The sequence below is a fragment of the Halichoeres trimaculatus genome, unplaced genomic scaffold, assembly GCF_033239565.1.
Source record: "Halichoeres trimaculatus isolate MK-OKI-2021-1 unplaced genomic scaffold, fHalTri1.1 fHalTri1_scaffold_3, whole genome shotgun sequence".
NCBI lineage: Eukaryota > Metazoa > Chordata > Actinopteri > Labriformes > Labridae > Halichoeres > Halichoeres trimaculatus.
The window spans coordinates 25942241-25969591 of NW_027437181.1; the positions used below are offsets into that span (position 1 = coordinate 25942241).

The 27351-nt window shown below is 40.5% G+C and overlaps 1 protein-coding gene across 1 annotated transcript in view; it reads left to right on the top strand.

Annotated features, from left to right (window-relative positions):
- The window catches only part of ush2a (Usher syndrome 2A (autosomal recessive, mild)), a 207317-nt gene continuing 179966 nt past the window's right edge, over positions 1-27351 (top strand). Inside the window, exons 1-6 of the mRNA XM_074666066.1 lie at positions 1-208; positions 735-1529; positions 2138-2352; positions 3734-3946; positions 7793-7961; positions 24442-24577. Of these exons, the coding sequence (XP_074522167.1) occupies positions 915-1529; positions 2138-2352; positions 3734-3946; positions 7793-7961; positions 24442-24577 (1348 nt within the window). The 5' untranslated portion in view covers positions 1-208; positions 735-914. The remainder of the gene's footprint in view (positions 209-734; positions 1530-2137; positions 2353-3733; positions 3947-7792; positions 7962-24441; positions 24578-27351) is intronic.

Below are 27351 nucleotides of genomic sequence, written 5' to 3' on the forward strand. Positions count from 1 at the left end.
TGAACAACAAACTAACACCTCAAGTTAAACTTGGACAGGACTATTTTCTCACTGGAGTGGCGTCTGCCATCACTGAAGGACAGGTGTGTTCATGGGGAAAACTGCTAGCTTGTTTTGTTCGACTCATGGCAGAGCAACAGGTTGAAGGTGTCCTGACGGCGCACTTGTGATGGGAACAGAGCTTTGTGCATGGACTCCATTACGACAGGTAACCACGAGGAGTAACCACATATTTTAACATGTCACAATATCTGCATAGATTTACAAATTTGTTCTACAACACAGGCTGTAGTCAAATAGATACACTGTGAGCTTTTCTGTTTTCTAAGAGACATGGAAGGCAAAATGGTCTCAGTAATTCAACACCAGAGATGCTGTCTGGCCCATTTTGTGTGTGTCAAATGTGAAATTGAAGCTGATAAGTATTGTAATGAAGAGAGCTTTAGCCTAAGCCTCAATTTCCACCAAACTTGTATAAAAAACCCGTTCAGTTGGATACAAACCTGGAGGCGAGACTCCAGAGGAAGAAGGGCATGTTTAATTCAATGGAAAATGAAGAAAAGCGGGAAAGCAATGTAGCTGTATCAGCTGAGCTGTGCCTCCATCAAGCTGTACATGATAGTGTAGGCTTTGGCTAGGGAATAGCCTGCATGGCATTTCACTCTCCTAAGATTTGTCTCATGTTGGATTTTGGTCTGACCACTTCTCTTTCCCTCTCTCTTTTCCCTCTCTAGATTGTGAAATCCTACCTATCATGTGAAGGCTTTGGTTGTGGTTTGTGTGAGCGTGTGTGTGTGGAGGGATGTGTTTGTGTGAATGACAGAGACTGTGTAACAGAGAGCTAAGCTTCGTAGCCTCACCCCAGGGGCACTGGCCTGTAAAAGATGGCCCTGTAACCCTGGAACCATGAAACCATGACAGTCATCACTTATTCAGACGCCCCTGGAAGGTTCCAGAGAGGATTCCAGGTTCTGAAACATCCACCTGCCTCCAGGAATGTTCTAGAATGCTTACCTGAGATTCCAGAACTCTGGGCCCTGCTGGACTTCTCAGAGACCCTCACTTTAAAATCTGGAGGGGTCAGAGGTCAGAGATGGTTGGAGCTGAGGGGGGATGCAGGTGGAACAGGTGGAGAGGACGTGAACAGGGGACAAACATGGTGCAGAGGAGTTAACAGTGAGAAGATGAAGAAAGGAAGACGTGAGGAGCCGTGCAACTCAAGGAATAAATGCCAAATGGAAAACAGAATAACTCTGATAAAATGTGCAAAAGGTAAGAACAAGAAAGACACACATCTCTTTGGTTCCGAGTCAAATGCAGAAACTGAAGGAGAAATCAAGCACAGGGAGCAAAGACATGAGGAGAGGGGGAAGTGGCCGGTTTATCATGTGCCATTCCACCTGAACATCATCCCTGATGGAGAAATAAAGAGAGGAAAAAACAACCTTAAAGGGAGGAGGCAACGTTACAGCTTCCTTTGGATATCTCTCCTCTTCCTAATCCTGGGTCCAACACCTGCCTCATCACAGGTAAGAGCGGCTGTAAAATACTAGTGCCTATAACTCTTTCAAAGATAACAATACTTCATGTGACTTACTCAGGATCAGTTCTGTAGTGTTTTTTTTCTCTTTTTCTTTTTTTCTTTTTCTTTCTTTTTTTTCAACAGCAAATACAGTGAATTTAGAGAGAACAGACAAAATAACAGGTCTTGATATGTGTCTCTTAAATGTCTAGCTGCCAATAGAAATTACCATATGTAGATGAGTGACAGAGTAAGTTGCTGATTAGTTCTTGTTACAGTCAGCTGGCAGCTGAGCTATCTTAGCATCTTTCAAGAATCTGTAGCGTCAAAGTTGGAATCTATCCAGACTATTAAGTCCATTTATTTTGCTTTTTATACTTAAGTTTCTACCTATGTCATATGGTAGCCATTCTTAGATCAAAATGGTGTTTTTTAAGCTACACATGAAATAATAATCACATAAAATAAATGTCATTTTTTTTTCTCTGTCTCCTCGCTATTTTGTGGACATTTAAACAAAAATCAGACGGATTCTGGTGGGCCAAAATGTTTCACAGTAAAGTGTTTTATCAATAGAAAATCTCTTATAATTTTTTGTTCTATCTTCCTTTTCAGGGAAATTTCCCACAAATGGAGAACATCGCTGCCTTCAAACCCGTGTCTACGTCTCCACCTCGTTCCACCTGTGGGGTTCCTGAGCGTAGCAGCTACTGTCAGTCAGCGACTTCAGAGCCTGAGCTGATGAACTGTTATCAGGCCTTCTGTGTCCAGGATTGTCCCTACAGATCCTCCACACCCCCCTATGCTCCACTGCTACTGCCTGCACACAGGTAGGTTAAAGTTCTAGCTTAATGTGTAAGTTACCATGACCCATGATGTTTCTGTTCATACAAAATACATGCTTAAGTTGAATTTTAAAATAAGTACAACCACTACAAAATTTTCTCAATCACAGATTTTGCAAGTAGGAAACCTGCCTAGAGGGACTCAAGTACCATAACACTCAGAAATGGATACTGACTAGCGTCGCAAAAATATTTTGATTTGTTGTAAACAGACATGTATGTCAGCATGTCTATTGCAGTATTTTTAAATGACGTTGTAAATGAATTTTTAGGGAATGCTATGGAATTTTTTAGGGATGCACCAATATACAAATTTGGCTGATTCTGATATCCAATATTAATATCGCTGTTATGGCCGATAACCAATATTCACCGAAATCAATATTGGTTAAAAAAAGGAAACAAAACAGTCTGAGATGATGTGTCGAGGTAGTTCAGAGAGAAAGAGTGGTGCAACCGTGAGAAAAGGTGACTGTGGAGAGGATCAAAGGATGGATCAAAAACAGGTAGAGAGACATAAAAGAAGTGTCCACTCTTCTTAGGTAGTTTTGTTGTTAACATAGTCATAGAAAAAAATATTATTTGGATCTTGAAAGATTATTCAAGATGCTCCGAAAATGGCCGGCAGCTAATGAGTAAATATCGGCCCACTTATACACATCAGTCAATAGCAATATGTCAAAAAAATGACCAACATCGGCCGATACCGGTATTGATACTGATGTATCTTGCATCCCTAGAATTTTTCCTGACCGAGTCTTAATGTCATGAATATAGTCATAAACATTTGTCGTAGCTGGCCTCCAAAACTCACGCACATTGTGATGAGCATTTGTACGTTTAATTTAAATGTGCCCGCTACTTGAAGTTAAACCGTACCATCAAATATATTAACCTCAGTACGATCATCAAACGTACCTGAACAGACTTTTAGACTCAAGAAATGTTGTCTCAGTGAAAATGCTGCAGGATGGTGAAGTAGTGAAGATTGATGATGATCAAATGTGCTTGGAATTGTTTGCACATGTGATTCATGGTACACAGTTAAAGTTTTATTCAATAGTGTTGTTTCAACCAAGATCATTTTTGAAAACCTCATTCAAGTTGATTACAAGAAAGAATGTGAAAATTCCAAAATTTACGAGTCAAATTTTCTGGGGATTTTTTTAAAAATTCATCCAAGTTGCTGTGAATAACAACCTGTAAACTTTCTAATATTCTCAAGCTAAAACTCCCATGGATATTTTCAGGAAACCTTTGTGAAATTTACTGAAAATCTTTCACCCTTATGCAATCCTCATACTGCCACCCTTTAAAAAGGTTATTTGAGAATAGATATTGTCTAACCTGAAGTTTATTTCCCCAGGGGGACCTGTGTAATTGAAGACACTAATGACACTCATCCTGGGACAGAGTTAGGAGCCCCTGCTCCTTCTGAGGGGGTTTCTAGTGGATCCAGTAGTGTGCTGTTTCAGCCAGCTCAGGATGGATGTCTGGTCTCTCCCCCCTCACAGAAACTTGGGACTCTGGGTTCACTCACTCTGGCATTGTGGATAAAACCCAGCTCTACTGGAGAAATGTAAGTGCAGTTTTTGCCATTTCTTTGTAACTGGAGAAATATATCAGCTGTGTTGCTAATGAGAAGAATACAGTGACACTGTGGTTGTAAATTTTAATAAAAAATATCAACAATTAGGGTGAAGAATCAGTGAAGATAACTCATCCTCTCCTTGAACTGAGATATATGTATGAAATGCATTAACCTCAGGTCACACTCTTCAGGTTGCTAAAGGGAAGAGACAGTGAGAGGCAGCACAGAGACTCACTCCTAAAAGAAAATGATTAATTCCAAATGAGTGCACATTTAAAAAGAATAGAAATAAACTCTGTTGTGTTGGCATGGCTGCCTACTGTGCCCAGTCAGTGGTTGAGGAATACCAAAACCAACATTGCTAAGTCAATATCCAGTCGGATGTCTTCTCTAATGTGACACAGTATATGATTGAAGCATTGAAATAAAAGTGAAAGCCCTGTGATAAGGATCTAATAACAAGGAGCAACCGGGTCAGGTCTGGTCAGGTCCGTATCACTAACAGGAAAAGTTGCCAACAACCTGCTGTCATGTCCCACTTAGACATGTTGTGTGTGAGAGACGGGGAAGAGAGTGTGCTGGCATGTTAGCACCAGGCATCGCATGGTGCAGAGTTTCACTCTCTCATATCAGTTTACAATCACAAGCACACACTTCAACACACACAAGGTATACGCATACAGAAAAACAGATCAGTTGGTCGTGTTTGCAACCCTATCTCCTACAGCTTACAGGACACTTAAGGTAGAATGCTCAAACAGCATTATGAGAGAAATAAAGATAATCATAGAAATATAAAGGAAAATATAAGGAATATAATGGAAAAAGATACCAAGTTCTCTTTGCATTTTTAACCTCAAACAAAACAGTAAAAGTTAAGCCTTCCAGTTGGATATATGAAGCACCTCTATTTGTTTGTTTATTATAAACATTTGGGTGTTTTTGCCTTTATTAGATAAGACAGCTGAAAAGAGACAGGAACTGTTTGGAGTGGAAGGGGAAGACGTTTGGCAAATGATTGTTTCATGTGGACTATGGCCTCTGTGATGACCCTGCTATGTTCAAACGGCCAAGTCTGACTCAATGACACCATTTGTGTCAATTTTTCCAAATTAATGTAAACGCCTCTTAAAGAAGGCACTGCGCAACTTTTTCGGCCTCTCTTGTAGCTGTTGATCTCCATGATGGTGGCTTCTTCTCCAGCTCAGTGCCATCAGCTCTCTGAAGCCTTCTTCTTGCACAGAGGTTGTCTCCAATTTCAATTTTGGTTATTAACAGGCTAATCTCCCCTGCTCTGGTTTTGTCACAATGACATGTGCTAAAAGGGCTAGCAAATGGCATGAGGTGAGACTGCTGCTGTCTTCTCCTTGTGCTTTAAGAACATGTGGTTAAGCATCAAACTATTTTTTTTTTACAGTGTGCAAGTTAAACGCTACATATCTTGCACTGCACATAAAGTTGATCATTTTTGTCGCACTACTTCCAGACATCACATTTCTTGACATACAGGTGTAGTAGATGGTGCTGTAAATGTTGTGCTTTTGCTTTCGGTGTAGTAATATGATCCTAGAGAGTTGCCCTATTTTCCTTAAAACAGTTGTTTTATTCTAAAATCTGGCTTGGTGTGTACTAAGGCTGAAGCCGTGGGCAGTAAAGTCATAGATTTGTAAACTACCAAGTATATTCAATACAATGAAAACAAAAAGCTGGGTCACACGTAATGCTGTGGGAGTTCAAGTTTTGGAGCCAAAAGCAGCGTGATAGGGTCAATAGCAAGTACGCATTCCCATCCCTACTATATACAAACTCAGAAGAGTAGAATTAGCTCCCAGCTTGAAAAATTTAGGGAGTAGAATAAAGTGGAGAAGTTGTTTTAATTTAGTTTGCATGGCATGTAAAAGGGGCAGCATGTTGTGGTGTTCAGATCTTAAGAAAGATAAGTAACAGTTTTGCTGGACTGAGGCAGACTTTCAACAATACTTCACAGGCTGTGTGTGTACTCCAGTAACTGGGTGGATGTTCAGTTTAAGTGTTGCAGTCAGTTTACTTTAACTCTGAGAAAGAGAATTTGACACAGAGATCACACCACTCCTTTAAATTTCATTCTGTGATTTTGTTTGTGAGGTTGTGTGTCCGGGGATTCAGATGACAGACAAGTCTTGTTGTCTTGGTCTGCCGAACATGACACCTGTAGGGCTGAATGGAAGTAATATCTCTCCCCCCACTCTTTCTCCCTTTTTCTGTCGCTGTCGTTGGCTATCAGTCTTTTGTTGTAGAGACGATCGTGGCTGCCATCAAAGCAGCCAGATGAAAGGAGGTCTCTATCCTCACCTCTGTCCATCTCTCCTCGCCCCTCTCCCTTTGTCTCCCCCTCTCTCTGTGATTTCACATCCCTCCCGTCCTCTGAACAATGAACAGAGCCTGCCACCTGTTCCTGCAGAGCGAGGTTTTCACTACAACACGGCTTCACTTCCACAGATTGGTTCTGAAGTTATTTTCATCTTATCTAAAGATTTTCATTTTGACTTCACATTTGGACAGGATCAGTGCAGAGGACTTGATTTTTATCAGTTAAAAATTTTTGAGCTTGTGGTGTGAAACTCATCTTTATATTTTGGGTTGGCTCTATGATGGACATGATTCTTTTTTCTGTTGTTTCAACAATCAAGTTTTTCCCTTTCAAATAGGGATGCATGATATTGGATTTTTGCCGATATCCGATATGCCAATATATCGAAACCCCTTTTGGCCGATACCGATAATCACAAGTTTGTTTGTTTTTTTCACTGTAAAGAAAGCTAAGTCTATCCTGTACTGGCATCTATATGTTACTCTTATTGTGACGGTCTTATTTGTTTAAGAAACACAAAAAAACAAGACAAAAAACATTTGATTTTACTATAAATAAGAAGTGTATTATTTTTTCAAACTCAAGACATTCAGTATTGAAATACAGAAAAATAATTTCTTTAGATCACATGAACTTTAAATGTACAATGCATTTTTAAACATAACCAAGTTGCATTTGATTATTTTAGAGCTACTGTAACAACCTGGTGACAGACACAGAGCTCTGCAGAGCAAATAAATGAAGTGCTACATTTTATTTAAGGAGCTTATTTTTCAGATGGAAAACAATAATAATCCTAACTGAATAACACCTTATTGGCTGTGCATATCGGCAGAAATTTTCATATCTGCCGATACGGGTAAACGTGTTCTTAAGCTTTTATCAGCCGATACCGATATTGTGCTGATAATATTGTGCATCCCTACTTTCAAACTAAGCAGATTAACTGCCAACAGTCAATTTACAGAACTTTTGCTCCTATGACACTGTATTCTTTTTGAAAATAAAAATAACATAGCTTAACTGTAACAGTCTTGTATTGGAAGTCTGTCTTTTTTGCTCCATTTTTCTCTCAGACACACACACACTCATATGCATGTGCAGACATACATACACATGGTCCTTTTTTCTCATGCATACATCCATCTAATTTATAGGGTGAGCAGCTCTGGGTTCATAAAAGCCATGATTTCCCATAAAATGTCAGTGATGGTGGTTAATATGACACGTGGTGTCTGCCGCCAATGTAGCAGCTGAAAGCTAACAGTCATGTAAAATATTGATATTCCATGTGTAAATGTCACAATGAGGGACCGTATAGTGGTGCAAGACTCCATGGGTTTTTGAGTCCACTCCTCTCTCTGTTTTCTGAACTCACTTGGAGTATCTTGTATGTGCCAAGTATTCAAATGGTCTGTCTGGACTGCCTGCTGAAATAATTGTGTTTTTCACTCAGTTTGTTTGTGTGTTTTTGTTTCTCTCAGGATGCTGCTGGAGAAGAGCTCAGGGGAGAGGTTGTTGTTTTCCGTGATGGTGTCCGAGCAGGCGGTTGTCCTGCGGTACGGTCAGCCCAACAGTCAGTCTCCTCAGGTTGTCAGCTTCAGAACAGAAGGGAGGTTCACACCAGAGAAATGGACACACCTTGTTCTACAGGTAAGACACCTCAGTGTGGCATCAAACCTGCCGTAGAGTCACTGTGAGGGAGGTGTAAATATAAGCGTGTATAGATCTGGAGGTGGAAATGTGCATCAAATTTAATCACTGTAACTTTAAAGCATCACCAGGTTTGTGTTTTACAGAAGTTACAAAGGTTGTGAAAACAGAGCGTCTCTTCATGGCAGACAAACGGTCTCCGTCTCTTCGTCTGTTTGTGTTTCTCTTTCATTCTCAGTCCATCTTAATCTTTTTCTTGCTACGAGCTGGTGGTAATTATAGGAAAGAACATCTGTTTTGGCACAGCTGCTGGGGCCAGGGGCACACTCATTTAAACACAAACACACACACACACACACACACACACACACACACACACACACACACACACACACACACACACACACACACACACACACACACACACACACACACACACACACACTCACATGAACAAACAACATACACAAAAAAATCTTTTGGAATTGTGCTACTATTATGTATTGAAACCTTTGAGTATTTTCCATTGTTAATGCTGGCGTTGATGGTAAACCACTTAAAAATAGAGTTTTTAATTTTTTTAAGTTTATAGCTTTCTCGTTGTCTCATTTTCTCCAGAACTTGGTCACAAAACTCATGAAACTGGGTATGATCTGTTTTATCATCAGGATTTAAGGGGTGATGGATTACTTGCTGGATTATTTCATACATATTTTTTATTTGTATGAAGAACTTTGTTGGTATTTTTTTGTCTTTGTTGGTTGTATTAACCAAGATGTCGTAAGTTGTCTAAATGTTATCCCGCCTTGAATACACCAGATACGTCTGCAGTCCGACTCCATTCTGGTGCGTGTTGACTGTGTTAGTCAATTTACACCGACTGTGTGTTCAGTCCAACAAGCTGTATGACAGACAGCTGGAGTCACGAGACCGAGAAGTTCCCGCGCTTCCCACTCCATTAATAAGTCTCTCTTCATTCATGTTGGGCTGTAATACCTTAAACCTGTTGACTCCTGGTCTGACTCCCCTCATTATGTCTGTTTATCGTCAAAGTCAAGCTAAATACAAACTGATTTCGACAATGTTTGTTTTATTTCGAAAGTCACTGAGTGTTTTTAGGTAGTTCCCAGTCAAGACTTCCCTGCTTGATCTCCCTATGCTGAATGTATGTGTCTCAGCTCCGAGTCCAGCAAATACAGGATGGCTGTGTATTACCTGCAACATGACGGAGACGTACTGCAACAAAACGGATGTAGTATAAGTAGACATATTGACTTGAATGAAAACTTGTCTGATCTGTTGTTGTGGCGGAGCAGAGATGGACTGCAGAAGCATCTGGTGTATTTCAACCGTCAGGCAGGATAAGACTGTTTTTTACTGAAAAAGGGATTTTATCAGCTTTAATCTCTGTTGGATGGCATTCAGTGAAGTGAATAAAGTCTGTTTGTGTGGATGTCTGTGAATGTGTAGGTGTGTTTGTGAGTTTCAGTCCTGTTGAGGAGGATCATTTTACAGACTGCTCCATCAGACAGGCTCTTTCTTTCAGCATGAAATAACACTGGATCACTTTGACAGGCTGCATCACAATAAGTCTCAGTGACTTGGGTTATTCGTCTATGTTGAATCTAAATAAGTTCTCAACTTTTTTTGACTTGATATTCACAGTTCTTTTCAACAGAAAAAGAGAGAGCTTAAAGTCCCTGTGAGGGTGGAGTTATAGGGACACTGGGGTTGAACTGTCAAAGAGAAAAAGGACAGAAATGCAAAAGAAAGCTCAACAGGAGAGTGGTAGAGCACGAGCTAAAACAGGCTGAGCTGTTTGTGCTAATGTTCATTCCAACCCAATAAGCGCCAGTTATTCTGCAGTGGTCTGTTCAAACTTGAGAGTCTATTGATAAAATGAAGAATGAGGTTACGTTAGCTCTGCTTGGTGAGGTTGGAGTTGGTAGATGAGCACTGGTAGGACATAACCACAATTCACTAACTTTACAAGTTACAGACACATTTTAGAGCACTGGGCTGTGAGTAGTGTTAAACATAGCATGGCACTAAACTATGGCACAAACTGAGTTTACAAAGTTTACTTGTTGTCATGTTTCAAACCACAAATAAATACATTACCTCAACACTTTGTAAAAAATTGTCTTGATCAAAGAAAAGTAGTGTTAAGAAAAAGATCTGCTCTCCATTAATTTGCTTCAAATCAAATGCACGCCCTGGTAGAGACTCAAGAGTCATGTCCTCACGACAGTGCGGGTGCTCATGGGAAATGGAGTCTTGATTCTGGAAGAACACAAGCTTCCCTGATAGCTCCCACAGCCCCTTTATCTAAGATGAAAATGATTAAAGTTAGGCATTTTTGATGAAATATTTAAAGGTGTGCCAGTAATGGATCACCCTTTTTTGTTGCAGCATCAAAGAATGCTTGATACAAACTAAAGAGATGTTTTCCATTGGACAATCAAGAAAAAGAGGTTCTCATTCTCCGAAACTCTCAAGCATTACACGGCAAGGAACAAGTCTCAGACTAGAGTCCAAGACTTTGTCTTAGACTTCTCATATTGACTTCTGGCTTGGTAAACAGTTTGTAGATGAGCCTACACAGAGTGAATGTTGTGAAAAGAGGATATTATTGATAACGGCTGTTTGGTAAAAAGCTTGATTTCAGGCTTAAAGAGTAAATAAGGAGGCAGCACTTTAAATGGACATCAATGTTGGAGCCAGGAAATCCAAGTTGACGGTTTTGTTTCCTGTTTGTCTGATTAGTGTTGATGTCTGGTGGAGTTACCTCAATACATGGTTGTCTAAATGTGGTGTTGCTGTAAGCACATGTGTGTATATAGTGTCTGTATGCCCTGCAGGGATCATGTCTTTATGTATGTATATAGAGAGCTCTCTATGCCTGTTACACATGTTGATGCGCACACAGGAAGGGGGAGAATTGCTTGTAGGTATTTTGCTGAAAGAGTGTTGCGTCGATCTGGCTTGGAGGTGTGTGTACGTGTATTCTTGTGAATCAGGCTGCCTTTCCTTTAATGGTTTGGTGATGTGATCTGCTTTGACCATTCACAAGACTAACATGATCATCCTTGACACTCAAACACCATTCGCATACTCCCATTTTCATGCATGCACACTCACTTATCTACCCACTCTGTCACTCAAACACACATTCAAACACACACTCAAACACTCACAGTTCAGCGGTAATTTGTAGCCGACTCTTCAGCCACAATGCAGACATTACCCTATGCAGGAGCTCGGTAATTTAAACCTTTATTACACACACTCACACACAGACACTCACACACACACACACACACTCCAGTCATCTGTTTGAAAAGATCAAAACACCAAAAAAGACAGTCAAAAGGAATACGGGCTTCCAAGTGCCAGGAGCAATTCACACACACTGGCACACACATACACACACATGCACACATACACACATGGTGCCAGGAGCAAGGTGCTGTAGGGATGCTGGTGCTCCCGAGGTACTTGTCTTATCTGATTATGGTAACGATGTTGAGAGTAGTGGAGGAAAAAGTAGCCTGGGGGAGGGAGGGACTGAGAGAGGAGGATGGATGGGGAGGGGGCCGAGTGTGTTTAAGTGATGCTACCAAATCAGTTGACTGTGGGAATCACTGTCCTTTACATCTCTGCAGACTTAATTACCAGTCTGTAGCTTGTTGTATATGAGACATCATCTCTTTGGGTTAGACAGAGGGCTATGTAACCATGTTTCTAGTGGCTGCTCTTTAAGAATTAACTTTTTCTCTTAGTTTGTTTTTTTCTATCTGAAGAGCCTCACAGTACCCTGGTTGCTCAAGGACAACACCAAGGTCTGGACTGGAGTTGTACAATGGATGAGAAGGGAAAATAATGAGCTGCATGCATTGTCTCTGTTAGCACTAAGATGGTGGAGGTAGGGGAAGTTGTTGCATTGGTTATCACAACCTTGTGCTGCCTTTAAATAATATTTACAGTCAACTCTAAGTCAGCTTTTATCTGTCTTTCTTCATTTAAATGTCTTACTTTGTGCTGTTGCATTTTTCATGAAAAGGAAGGAAACCGCAAACATATAAAAAGCAGTGTGGAAGACGTACTTTTGTGGCTGTGAGCGTAAGGAGGAAGAGAGAGGTGAAGAGAAAGACGTGACAAAAAGAGACTGAAAAAGATAGAGTGAATAGAGCAATGGGAGTTCAGGATTAAAATAGCTTTGGAGAACAATCTTTTGGAGTACAAGTGATTGACTGTGTGCCTGAAGGACCCTCAGAGGGTCCGTCTGTTGGTGCCTGAGCAAATCAGCATTATCAGATGCGGCAGTTGCAGGGACAACCAGTCACATCACAACTCAACCAGGCAGAATAAATGTTTAACACTCAGGTGTAGCCCATAGATACACTGACAATACTCTAGTGATTGATTCACTCACACAGGGTGGTACACTCACAGATACAGAAACAGCTTGTTTAGTTTTTTGACAGGGGTGGCTCCTGATGCTGAAGACAACAAAAGAAAGGAGAGACAAGTGGGAAGATAAGGGTCTATAGCCCTTTTTCTACCAAGGGGTTCAGTTCGGTTCATCTTAGGCCCTGTTTACACAACAACGTCTCATCTGAAAACGCTGAAACGCAGTAAAAAAATAATCTGCGTTTACACGGAAACTGGGACTGAAAAGGCTGTAGTAAGCATGCCAGGCCTGTAGTTGGTGTTATAACTGCCTTGTCCAGGAGACGCTCTTGGGGAATCTCCACCAAAGTAGAGTCAAGCCAATCATCTGGTGTATTGGTGAATAGCTAAAGTGGAGCAACAGATGCACGTTTTGTATAAAGACAGTCAGCAGAAACAGCAGATTGAGCAGCACAAGCACAACACGCTAGTTGTCGTCAATCATATCAACGGCACTGTTGTCCTGTTGTATGTGCGTGTGGAGTGGAGTGTGACGTCAGTGTTTTCACTGAAAACGCCAGCAACGGTGTTTACACGGCAACGGTGTCAGCAGCGTTTCAGAATAATCCCACCCTGGAGGCCGTTTTCAAAAGTTTGTGTTTTAGGTCGGCTGAAATGTCGTTTCTGTGTAAAAGCGAGGCTGACATGCAACAAAACTTTTGCGTTTCACCCTAAAACCGTTGTGTAAACAGCCCTTAGCACACATTTTGTTGTGTTTCCTCTGACTAATATTGGGACAGGACCCCAAATAACTGAGACCAGCCGTCACACTTCTTGGGACTCTTCCGTTGGGGTGCCAAACCGATCCGAACCCAGAAGGTGGAGCTGCAACACTGCATAGTTGATTGGTCGAAAGAATCGTCACTGCTATAGCAGCTGTATTTCTCCTCGCAGCACACAGCCTTCTCTGAAACAAAGCTTGGTTGCGCTTGGAAACAAAAAGTCAAATGGAAATCACGAAGAAGATTAATTACTGAATGTCTTCCATTGTTGCTCTTTGTTTACTGTGCCGCATTTATGCCCTTCAGTGTATTTATTTGTGGGGTACAGTACACTGTAGCACTGCTATGGCGTCAGACTATTATCAATTCAATCGACCCAAGCTGTACCCAACCATCTTGATCTAAACAAGACTGCTTGGTGGAAATGGGGCTTTAGTGTCAGTGACCAAGTGTTTTAGTGAGTAAAGGATAAGTCAAGATAACAAGCAATCACCCACCACCTGTCAGTCTATCTGTCTAGTTGTTCATTCATTCATTCATTCGTTCATTCATTTATTCATTCATTCATTTACTCAGTGGGTTGAAAAAGTTGTTCCTGTCTCATCCGTAATTTGTTCCCTGGTCTGGATCCTGACAGCTCGTCTGCTCCACTCTTGTGCTCTGAGACAGTTTAGCAGCTCAAACTTCGACTGAATGCAATAACAAGTGTAATGAATGTTTTCACGCACAATTAAACTGCAGATCTCTGGCCTTTGTGAATGTCTGCGTATGGGCTGACTGCTCTGATACAACCTTCTCTTTCTCTTTTTCAACAAAAGTTGACTCCAGTTCTCAAAGCAAAGCAAACTTTATGTTGTATTTTGAGCAAAAATATTTGATGTGCTGTTTGTATTACCCTGTGTGCTAGTTCACTCATTACTGTCCATGTGTGAATGTTGTGTGTGATTGTCTTTGTGTGGTGTGTATGTGTGATGAGTGTGAGTGTGTAGAGTGAAGGTGAGGCAAGGTTGTTTTGTAAGGGCGAAGCAAACACCTCTATGGCAGCCCCTCAGCCTGCTGGCACAGGAGGTGAAAGGGCACAAGACTGGCATCAATTACAGAGTGAGAGCAGAAGCATGTGTCTGTATGTGTCTGTATGCGCCTGTATGTGTGGGGGTTGGAGGTTTCTGTCTTTACATTCATTTAATTTATCTTCTTAATAGAGTGCAGTCAGGTCTGTATTTATATTGAGAAGAGGATAATATTGTTTCCTCACAGCTTTAACTCACTGAACTGGTCAGTACCTGAACCAAAAGTGATCATTTTTGATGTTCAAGTGGTTACAAAAATCTTCTGACAAAATATTAAACACGTTTGTCCAATTCTACTAAACTCAGCCCGACTCTACTTCCCTTGGAATTACTTCAGACTTGAATAAATCGTGTCAGTCGTGTTGTGTCTTACATGTGTTAAATACCTGTTCTTTTGTAATTAATTGCGTTCTTTGTGTGGTGGTAACAGTTGCAACTGTTGGACAATGCCATTAACTCTAATGAAATAATCCCGATGGATCTAACACAGAAGGTAAGAGATCCTGAGTTTTTCACTCCTCAGCTTTACATGCAGGTCACCTAGTTGTCACCCCCACTAATCTGCACCAAAATGACTTGTCAGTGAAACCAGTCATCGATATTTTTATATATAGAGGCCTCAAATTCTGCTTAAATGTTGCATGTAAGCTGTTGCTCAACCAGTCATCACTAGCCAGGGCTGAGCTCCCGTTAATGGCAGCTGCCGTGATGCTGTGACACAACCTGCATGTAAACAAGCTCAGAAATCAAATGACAGCGTGATTTGGCATGATAATAGTAATAGTATGGCAGTTCTGTATTAGTGTCATAGTTTGTAAACTGATATCTTATCTTTGGATTGTTCAGTGTGGTTTTGATTTACATTACTGTTTAAATGACATTAAAGTTAGGTGTGTTACTCCATGTCGACAGAGTTGCCAGGTGCTTGCTGAGGGTCCACTAACACTTGTTTCAGACTGTGAAATGTATTTCTCACTTTCACCACGTATCTTACATTCAGTGTGTTGCTGAATGGTGAGGCTTTGGTTTAAGCAAATACTGAGACTGCTCTGATCAGATACCTGTATTTAGCAATCTATAATCATCAATATGAGGATGGCACTACAAATTATGTTTTGACAACTTTAGCTTTTTTAACATTTTTTTAACAACATGTTAATTGAGTTTCCAAGATTTTCTGAGACACAATCACAAGTAAATTTATTCTAAGGACAAATGAATTACAAAAAAAGGTTAAATACAATTACAAAAAGTTGTTACATTATTACTGTCCGTATCAAAGTGAGATAACCAGAGGGAATACATTGCCAATAGATGATTTGTTAATCACAAATATTCTCTCAGAAAACAGTTTTTGCCACAGCGACCATAATGACCACAACTACAGACATCAGTAATTCTTTACCAGCCTAGCAAAAGATATGCTTAATGTCTTTATCTTGAAGGAAATTAATATATAGGATCCATATATCTTCACTCATTCACTGCCAGCCGTTTTCAGAGCAGAGAGCTTCATACTGCCAGCCGTCAAACATAATTGATGTGTAAAGACGTCAATGGCGTTCGTCGTTCAACGTCGAAATGACGTCTATAGGCGCCAATGGCAGTGAAAGATAATAATAATTCTTGTTTGTCTTAAAGTGTATAGGTGATTTTTTTCCAGTGCCAAGCAGAGACATTTCATTAAACCACAGTGTGATATTCAGCCTACCACAACTTTTCCATGGCAATGCTATTGTTCTTTTAGCCTATTATTCACAGAGGTCTATGAAAGACAATTCTCTGTGACATTCTCTGTCACATTACATCCTTTTGGGCAGATACCAAGTAGAAAAAACTTGGGTTCTACAGTTAATTGAAATGACAAAAACTCCAGTACTACATGTCTGACTTCATTCTCAAATTATACAATGTTTGGACATTTCCATACACAGTGGTAAAATGTACCTTTGTCCCACCCACACCTGTTACACAGGTCTGGGATGTTGGGGTTATAGTTGTGAAGCTTTTCTGGTGTTGTATAGACTCTCATTAACCATTTCTATTGAAGGAGTTTTAAATGAGTATTAGCTGCTTGAGCCTGTGTTTTGTTGCATGCTTTATCCCATTCTTCAGTTGAGATTTCCTCTTGTAGATCATCTTTCCATGCTTTTAGTCTATTTTCGGAGGATCCTACTTTTCTAAGATTTTAAACCAAAATGCTATAGAAATATATTGAAATTGATTATTTTTGTTTAATTGGATATTAAATGTGTAAATGTAGAACAAGGTATGTGTCAATGGGCCCCTTGCCAGTGTTTCAGTGGCGGAATAACGGTTTTAGATATAGTTAGTGTTTAATAAAGATGTTTAATGTCAATATTTAGAAAATTAAATCAGAATAATTATCATTGATGTTTTACTTCCTAGCCTTAGCCCAGGACATTTCACTGCTTTAAGACAGCACAGGCCACCAGGAGTTGTTTCATACATAGTGTAAACAGAGCTGCAGCCCTATCACTCAGTCATATCCCTGCATGCCTCTCTGCTCGCGCTGTGTGGTACTGTCTGTGTTCCTCCATCCGTGTGTGCTCTCATGAAAGTCTCAGAGAGAAAAAACAATGTTAGAGACTTATGGTCCTTATTAAAAGCTTGGTGTGTCACCTTATATATGTCCCGTCTCTCTCTTTTTCTCTCTTTATGTTTTGCCCCTGCTTTTTTTTTTTTTTTTTTGAAGATGACCCCCCCCTCCCTTCTCTCTCATTTTCTGCCTCATCCATCTCTCCCTCCCTCCCCCTCTCATTGTCTTTCTCCCTCCACCTTCGTTGCCCTTCCCTCTTTCCCTCTCATTTTCCTCACACTCACTCTTGCTCTCCCTCTCTCCCTCTCCATCTCCCTGGGGACAATTTTCTTTTCTTAAATAAACTGTCATAGCTAGTGTTAAAATATGGGCCTTACACGGGGCGAACGCAGCAAGGCAAAGGCATGGGGCCCTGGGCTGGTATAAAACATGGATAATATGCTGTGAGAGGTAATTGTGTCTTTTAGCGCTGAGATGAGTAGAACAAATGTGTCTCCTCTCCATCCTCTCTCCCTCCCTCTTTATTCCTTCTCCTCCTCTCCTCCTCTTCTCCTCTTCCTATCACTTCCTTGACACACTGCAGCCGTGCTAATATGATAGAGAGAATATTGGCTGTACATCAGAGCTGCTCACAGTTCATAGTGAGTAAGGGCAAGTGTGTAAGGGGAGAGAAGGGTGAGGAGGAGGATGGGTAAGGCTTCAGGGCTGAAAAAGAGATATAACAAAAGAGAGGAAGAGAAGGTGACGGAAAGCCTGAAGATACAGAAGTGTAGATGAGCGATGCGTAAAGTCAAACTACATTTCATGCCACTCATTTCAGTCAGAACTAACTTACTGTCCAGGTTTTTCCATATTTTTTTTAAACACACTTCACTAATGAAAGTTCTCAAACCCTATCTTTGCAAAATAAAATTAATTTACAGATCTCTGAGAACTTGTGTGGTATGGTTTTCTCATTAAAGCTACTGCTTAATTATTGCCTGTTATTCCTTAATGTGTTGAAGAATTAGTACTTTCTGTTTTTGGTTATGTGAAGAAAATAACTGTAATTGACCATGTAACCATTTTCTTACTTTGGTACCTCCCTACTTTTTCCTCTTTTTCATTTTTCAGTGTGTGTTTATTTTCTGTCCAATACCTTCCTCAATTAACTTTATTAGTCATTTGGAATTACCACAATATAGAGGGAGTGTAAGGGAATTTAAAAAGAGTTTGCCAACATGGTATGTCTCTCGGTTGCATAGTTAACAGAAGGTCTTATCCTTTCAAGATACACATTGATTTAAGCCCTTTGCACACTAGACACTTATTTGTCACATGAATATTGCACGTTTTTTTTTTTTTTCAAACCTACTGTTTTTCTATGCAAGCTTTCACACCATCAGTGTTTGCTTGTGACGAGTAAACATCCGACCAATCAAACACTTGTATTTGACAAGTCACATCCCAAAACATTCAACATTAGTTGTGCTTGTGTCTCAGCACCCGGTTCTCTATGACAAAAGACCTAAAAACTACAAAGACAACGTTTGGAGGAGAATAGCTGAGGAGATTGAATTTGACGCCTCTAAATGTTTCGCAATTTCGTGCCATTTATTTGCATCGCTGTTCCAAAGGCCTTTAGTCCTCTTGCTCTTCTTTCTTCCCAGAATCATAGCTATTGCTAAGTTGTTCTTTTCCTTTCACCTTTAAGATGGGTATTGGGCTATTGTAAGGCTTTACTACCCCTCTGGTATCACTGTAATAGTTTTACATGATATACAACTCAAAAAATCTAGTTTTTGTTAGCATTGGTGTTCTAGAAAAGTAGCGTTTTAGCCTCTGTCTGAAACACTTTGTTTTAGCTGCTGTCTCTTTAAGACTCCCTGCACCACAAACCCCCTTCCCTCTGATTGGCCAGTCATCTGGAGACTAGTCAGAGGATCATATTCAGTGACTTCGTCATTTCAGCAAGTCTTGTGTAGATCGCATAAAAATTCCTTCTTTTTTTGAATGGACTGTTTTGAGCAGTTAACAGATTGGGATTTTTCTACAACATATAAATATTTAGCAGTTTGAAAATGTGCACAAGGTTAGCTTGGACATCCAGTTTTGTTACTTTACATTCCTGTTTAAAAAGTCTGATACTGTCTGTCTAAAGACGCTCTTATTTAAAACATCAATAACTTGCTTTGCTACAAAAAATATACCGGTCTTGTTTTTCTGTTTCATTCAGTAAACTTTCTTCTATATCTTGTTCTCTAGTTTCCTTTCCTCCTCTCTTAATTATTGAAACCTCTCCCCCCTCAGAGGGCATTTTCCTTTGATGTGAAAGAGGAACTACCCAAATCACTCGAAAGATGTTAAAGGTAGAACTTGCTCCAGTGAGCCAATGAAAGTAAAATGGTGAGAGTGTAACAGAGCTGCTGATCAGAAAAAGGTGAACCAGGTGTGTAAGAACAGAAAAGACGACGGAGTGCAACAGTATCCTCTGTGAGAAAGGTCAGAGAGGGACACACAGTGTGTGCACACAGTGTGCTGCCTTTCAGCACATACACACAAACAGGTTCAGCCTTTAACATTATGCTTATACAGAGATATATATGCATTACTTTAGCAGTTTATGGGATAATCTGACAGCTGTAAATATGTATCTTGGATTGGTTTCAAGTTTAAGTCATATTGAGGGTCCCTCTCATATTCTGTGACCTCAAGCTGTCACACTCCACCAACAAAGCTCCTCTCCATATATGAATACTTTTTATTTTTTTAGTCTGACACCATCTGCTGCGGGTCAGATGTTTGGATAGCTTGTGGCAGTGACTGACTTGACTTGACTTCTCTTTTCACTTTTCTTTTGTGATTTTTTTTTCCTTTTTAATGTAAACATAAAAATGGATGGCGATTATGAGACAGGTCAGCTTCTCATCCAAAGGGTAATGTGTACACAACACTCTTAGTTCACTCAGTATAACCGATTCAATTGATTATGATTTTTTTTTTCCTCAGGGCATACAGCTGTTGACTTCAGAGAGCCACAGTCCCATATTAATGCAAAATTTGCTTTCCTTTATATTGTCATACATTTTCAGCAATAGCCACCAATATTTCTGTATGATATTTCTTTCACTTCAGCAATTTTTGGCTGCTTTATTTTCAGTTTTTGTCTTTCTTTCATTGTTTTTCTTTCTTTCGTGGACCACAGCTCAGTTTTGAGCTTTGAAGAAAGACTGGTGTCCACACTGTGTACCCAACCACGGCTTGGCAGGAGTGTGAAAATCGAGAAGAGCTTTAGTCAAAATGCCAGTCTACAGATCACTAAAAGCTTTCCCACTCAGGGTTTCCCCAGGCTTTTAGAGAGGCTTTGGTGGTAACATTGCCAGTGGGGCGGGTTTTGTGCGGGGGAAAAAAGGTGCCTGAAACTCCCTAAGAGCACAGAAACCTTTATGAACAAAGTTGAGGAAAACTGTTTAATAAAGGTAATAATGAAACTTTCCCCAGAATAAGGCTTGGAGTGTGGTACAGTCTTATTTATGTGTAAGTCAAATGTTGGTGGTGACACAGCACAATCAGCATTACCTCAGCTTTGTCACAGAGCCGCAGTCAAAATAAAATGTGCTGTAAATTGGCATGGCATGATATGAAATGGTTGTTAATGCTTGTGGAATAGTTAAGTCTTTGTTTGTAGGAATGTGGCAGGAGAAGACCAGACCAGACCAGGCCAGGTACTAATGGAGCTGTGAATATTGGCAGAGACAACAGGGGCTGAGGATTTGATATCCAAGTTGGTCCAGTTGGCCTGAACCAGGCTCAACTCAGCTTTCTTTTCAGTTTCTGCTTCAGTCTTTATGTGTCAGAGTTTGGGGCATAAAAATCACTAGATTTAAAGGTTTTAGTTGGCTATGAAACTGTCTGTGATTAATCTTGATCCTTTCTTCCTTTCTAGAAAGGATCATTCAAACCTTTGCAGATGATCGTGAATGCAGCAGCACATCTGGTCTTTAACCAGCCCAAAACAGCACATGTCACCCAGCTGTTAATCTCTCTTCACTGGCTTCCAGTAGCAGCTCCAAACAAATTCAAAGCTCTTCTTCTGGCTTACAAAACATTGACAAGAATGGCTCCTGCCTACCTGGGGTCCCTCATCCAGGTCTACACTCCTTCTGGCCCACTACGCTCTGCTTGTGAAAAACACCTGGTCCTCCCAGCCCAACGTGGCTCCAAATCACTGGCCAGACTTGTCTTCTCTGTTGTTCCCAAATGGTGGAATGAATTACCAAACTCTATACGATCCACAGAGTCCCTTTCTACTTTCAGAGATGTTTGAAGGCTCATCTGTTCAGGGAACACTAAAGCACTTAATCTGACCCTTCTCCTCTTTGTCCTCAGGGGTAGAATGAGTCACAAGGTCTCAGAACAAGCTCTTTGTGAATTTTCAGCACTGTTTACTGAATGATGTAGAAGGTTGAAGTATATTGTTGCAGCAATCAATTGGGGTTTGTTGGCTAGATTATTCTACATTAAAAAAAAATCCTTCACTTAATGGCAGCACTTGCAGCCAAATAACTTGGAGCACTGTTGTCACACTAACTAGGTTTTCTCTCTATCTAAAATCTTGCTTGTGTTGTACCTTGCTTTGGACAAAAGCGTCTGCTAAATGAAACTGTAGAACTTTATTTAAAAGAGCAGACAAGACTAAGTCAGCCAGAAAATTCTTTCTGTGATGCGTGGCACTTCCTGGTCCTCAGGGGTAACCAGGATCGACACTTAATGAAAGTTTCTGACTGTCACTTAAAAAAAATCCCAAAACATTAGATGAAACTATCAAATTTATACAGTTACACTGTTTACAACAGATAAGATGAAAACCTGTGTAAACAAAATCAAAGCTCCTGATAAATCTCTGGCTTTCTTTAGTCAGCGTCTGAAAATGCATTCAGTGAAGGAAGCTTAATTTAAAGCAATCAAAAAAATGCATTCCTTCTCTGTAAAGTGAAGAGGATTGGTAACATTTAAAGTAACCGTCTCCTTTCTTCTGGACTTAGTGGACACAGACCAAATGAGACTAGCTATCAGCTCCTAAAACACTTTAACTCTTTATCCATTTTCCCTTCCTTCCCTGAGCACTGTGAAGTTACAGCGGCTAAAAGAGACAAAGGGAGGTAAAGGAAAGGAAGAGGTAAAATACAGATGGACGGTGAAAGAGGAAAAACGGAGGGAAAGTGTTTGTGAAAGCTAACAAAGGGGAGTTGGCTGCGTTTCAAAAGGGCGCGTGGCGGCTAAGGAGGATGAAGCGCTTCAGGATTCATTTACATCAGGCCTGACAACTGCCTCACATCTCCCCAAGAGCCACACAGCTCTGGCTTAGAGATTCCTAAAGAGGGCCCTTCTTCAAGCTCCTTCTCTTACAGCCGCTCTCTGACTTTTCTTTTTCTTCCTCCTGTCTCTTTTTTTCTCTCTCCTTTTTTTCACTCCTATTCTCTCCTGCGCTCTCTCCTCTGCTCTCATGCGCTTGCCAGTCTTCAATCAGCCATCATGAAAGTGTCTGTCTGGGCGTCTTAACTATCCTCTGAGAGGCAGACACTTGTCTGGGCCTGCCTTCATCCCCTAAAGGCGTTTTTTGACTTGGACTTATTTCCCTCCTCACACCTTTTCAACTTCCCTAAAGAGCTGACAACAAGTGAGAGCGACAGGGCAAGATAAACATGAGGGAAAGAGACAGGAAGGGAGATGAGAGAGGAAGTTGTCGGCTGAGAGGGAAGAGAAAGTAAAGATGGTTATGAAAAATAGCGGGGGAGAGGAAGCAGATGAAAAATGAGGTGTGGAAGTTAAAAAACTGTAAAAAAGGTGAAGGAGATGACCTCGAGAGGAGGAGAAAGGACAAATCAAGGTGGACCAGAGAGGAAAGACAGGAGAGATGAAGAAGGAGAAGGGGATTGTAGTAAGACAGGGAGAGTCACGTTTATCAGTGGTCTCACAGTGTGTTTCACAGGATTTAGGGATGGGCTAAAGGAGAGAGTGGGACAGGGCACATTAAAGTTTTAAGGGGGAGAACCCCTCTTATGGAAGTATTTTTCTTTTTGCCGGGGTTTGATGTGAAAGCGAGCTGCTCCTGCTTTGACGGTGTTGTCTGCTGTGCAGTTTTTAATATTCATGCAGCAGATCGGGAAAGGAGAGGGGAAAAGGAGTGGAGAGGAGATTTTTGGTCAAACAGAAAGCTAATTTGCGGCTGAGGCAGTTTAGCCTGAGGCTCTTTCTGCTACCGGGGAAATGAGCTGGAAGATTAGCTGTATGTATAATTCACACATACACACATGGTCACACACATACACGGATATGCCCAACACATCCGTGGTGTGTGTGTGTGTGTGTGTGTGTGTGTAGATAGATACACATAAGCACTCACAGAGCAGCTGCCACTCTCTCTGAGACTTGGTGTGTAACAGCAGAAACCTGCTGCTTGGCCTTTGCTGCTGCATCTGTAACTCCAGCCGCTCTCTTACATTTACATAGACTCCAGTGTGCTGCTGTTAATGCTAACCAATGATGCTTCATGGGAATGCTGTTTTAGTAACTGATCATCTTTGTTCCCTTTTTTTTTCTCAGCCTTGGCCTGCCTCCCTTAGATGAAAGATTTGAGCTGCTCTGTAAATGAGACTCAGGATGTTGTGCTCTTTTTTTGTGATTAAGATTGCTCTCTGTTTAAGCTGAATTAACACTCATAGAATCAAAAGCCTGGGCAGTGGTAGACATGCACTGATCGATCGGTGCTTATTGCCTTAATTTTGGGGCATCGGTGATCGGCCTATCCTCTCATATGAAACTGATCTTGTATACCTCCAGGAAGGTCTGACAGCCAGCCATTGTTGCTTTTTGCTCTCAGTTTATTGGTTGTTAAAGATAACAAATAAAGGTTTTATTGTTTTACAGGTATTGTTCAATGATTTTCAATAAAATAAGATTGGAACATTGACGGTATATGCTGTCAGTTATAAAAATAAGAAATAAAAATCGGTATCAGCTATAGACTGTAAAAAAAAAAATGGAAGTCCGCTTGCTCGGCTCCACAAAAACTGCTCCCCCCGGTGACTGGCTGCTATATAGGTCAAAAAATCAGTCTCTCCAGTCATTCCAGATGAGCTGTGGTCAAACTTTAAAAAGTTTATACTCCTCGTAGAAATGTTTCTCACATCCGATTGTTGTGGTGATTTAAGATATTATTTGGCTGTCTTGTATTCAAGTTTTTTTTTCTGAGAAGTTTCATTTTCATAAGTTATACAAGGTCAAATACAAGGCATTACGTGACATTTAACGATGATTGACAGCTGCTGTTCTCATGTATTTTTTTCGGGGATTGTAAATTATGTCGTGAGGTAGAGTCAGGAAGTGATTAAACTCTCGAAAGAAAAAAAATAATTATAATTTTTGTCACCCAGCTCCACTCAGATTCTCCCAGAATCCCTCATCGTCTCTACTGCGCTGCTCAACTGCTACAATGACTCCATCTGTGACGGGGGTATTTTGGCTTTAAAACCATACAGTGATAAATAGTGGAGCCACGCTGTCCACTACAAGTACAGTCTATGGTATCAGCAGGTCAGGCTTTTTGAAGATCAGTGATTGGCCAGAAAATTGTGATCGCTGCACTGCTACTCAGTGGTTGTACAGACTTATAACTCTCTCCAACTGATTTCCAGGTCCACGACAGACGTGCGAGTCTATTCCTGGATGGGCTTGAGGAGGATGGGACACCCTTTGACACACAACCTCTGACCGCCAGGCTCTCAGACATCAGTGAAGATGGTGCCATGTGGGTGGGACTCAGCTCAAATGGTAAACACATTAATATAGACTAACTTACTTATGCTCAAATTCCTGAGTAGGACTTCATTTTAATGACATTTTGAACGAAATGAATAAAAAAATAACACAGTAATTAGTTTAATTTAAATATCTTATCTGTAATTATGGTTTTTAAATGTTACTTTTGCTGCAAACATAGTGGAAAAGCCTCTTCAGGAACAGGGACCGTCATCTGTTTTACAGCTGAGAAGAGAAAAATGACCTCTTAGTTTATCTTGTCTGTATATCTAAATATGGTGTCAATGACTGCTCCACCTTTATTCTCCTCCCAGCCTTTATCCCTCTTCAACTACATATCTGTGATTGATTGGTGGTGCCTGGGAGCTGTCTCAGAGTCAATAGGAGAGAAATTGAGAGAAAAATGATATCCGTTCATCTGGAGGGTGATAAACGAGTGTTTTTCTTCTCGTTTATCAGGCATTGATCCCTAGGTCTCGGCAGGTAGCATCTGATCAGTTGAAGATCACAACAGTGGTGATCGATACAAGTGATTGGCTTGGGGGAGAGGAAAAGTGTTTGAATGTGTGTGTGTGGTTGTTGAACCTGAAGGCTGTGTGTAGAATTCTGATCAGTGGATTGATTATGTGTATACTGATCAGATTTATTGATAAACAACAATGTCTGTTTAAGAAGGGGACTCTCCGAGCTTAAAATCAAATTACTGATGAGTTCAGGAGGAAGATCTCAGCTGCACAGTGAAAAGTATTTGCCTTTAAAAAGTGACTGATGATGGGCGCTGGTTCAGCTTATTGATTAAGTCACACGAGTACAAATCCGACCCTCGGTGCTGCATGTCATTCCTCACTCATTTCTACCTTGTACACTACCCCATAAACTAAAAGTGATAACCATAAAACTGGCTTGTTTTTCAAAAGTTGCCGTGAACTTTGCTGCTAATATCAACCTATTAATTTAAGCACAAGTTTTCTTGTTTTTTTTTTTAAGTAGAGAGTGAAGTTAAAGAAGGCAGTGGTGATAATTTGTATATATGTATATAAATATATATGCACACCCTGGCCACCCCTACTTATGTCACTCCCCATGACACCCCATTTTGATAGTCTGGACACGTCCCATAGTAACATTGGTAACAGTGGCGTGAAAACTGACAGGCTGTCAGGTTTGTTTGACAAAAGGTGGAGGAAAACTCCTCTGTTGATTTTTAAAGAATGAAGGGAAAGATAGACAAACTGCAACTTCTGTCCCAAAGAGGCCAGAAAGGTGAGTCTCGTAGGAGTAGGGATGGGTACCGAATTAGGTACTTTTTTAGGTACCAACCGAATTATGTCAAAAGTACCGGGTATCGATTCATGTAAAATCAAAAAGTACCATGTTTAGGTACCTGAACGCATCCTTGTGACTGTGAGGGAGTGGAAGAGTAGGCGATTTTCCATGCTGGACATGAACACAGCATTTCAAGGTTATATATTGAAGAATAAATATGTTAAATTGTAAAAAATATATATTTTATTATTGAACAAATTGATATTTTTTACCACATAAACACAAAAAAGTATTGAAAATTGGTACCGTTGAGTACCGGCATCGATTGCTAGGTACCGGGCATCAGTACCGTATCGTTTCAAATGTGAAAGGTACCCATCCTTACGTAGGAGTGCAATGATTAACGATCAGCTGGTGCCTAATACGTGCCGCTGGATTCACAGCGCTGATCAGCATGAAAGTCCCCAAAAACTGATCAGGATGAAGTTTTAAGTGGAAACAAACCACACAGAGTGACAGGAGGAACTTCTGCCTGTGCTGACATTATGTATGGCTAGAAACACTGCGATGCAGCGACGAAACAAAAGTTTACTCCGCAACTTACAGAATATTTATGATGTGACTTGCATCATTACAGAAAAAAAGCGTAGGGCTAGATAATAACATGTATCTGTAAAATGAAGAAAGAAAGCTGAGAGTTGTAAACTGTGAAGATCCTACCGTGTGTGAGTTTTAGTCAAGGCAGTTTTGGAAGCTTGTACAAGAGCCCAAAACAGTTTAATTCACATTTGAAATATCTGAGAAAAAAAGGTCACAGCTCTAAGGCATGGCGGCTTTTATTTTGGTGTGGCGGTGCGCCACGGTCATTTACATGTAGTGGAAACCCTGCAAGATGAAAACTTAGGCTACAATCTCAAGATGTCCATGCAGGATCTGCAGGAAAAATGAATCACCTTATCCAGAAACTGTAGTTTCACTTTTAATAAAAACCTCACTGATACTTTTCTCTGTTTTGTAAGACTACCAAAGCCTTTTGTAATACAAATGTTTAACTCCTGCTGTTTTGTATTTAAAGCATTGTGTGGCTCTTGCTGTGAAGTCCTCTTTAAAAACAAGCGTTAGTGCTGATAACTAGTCATGTTCTTCTTTGTGTCCTTTTCACCGTGAAGGAGTTTTGCATATTGCAGGATGTTGTGAGTGTGTTGTAAGCAATGGGAAACAAACCCTAAACCTTTCATTGTGATAAGAGAATAACAAATTCTCTCCTGATTTAATGTGACAATTCTTGTGTTACATGACAATAGCATGCAATTGGGCATGGCACTGTAGAAAAAGTCTTATAGGCTGCATTGGCAACATGTCAGAGGGTCACATGACATCAATAAAGACTGAAATGTGTAGGTTTTTAACTTTGAAGTATTTGATGTTCAGAGTGGCGAGGCCACTGAAGGACAGAGAGAAAAAAATGAGACAGTTATCACACAAAACTCAAAGCTGCATGTATTAACTGTCATCAGTTG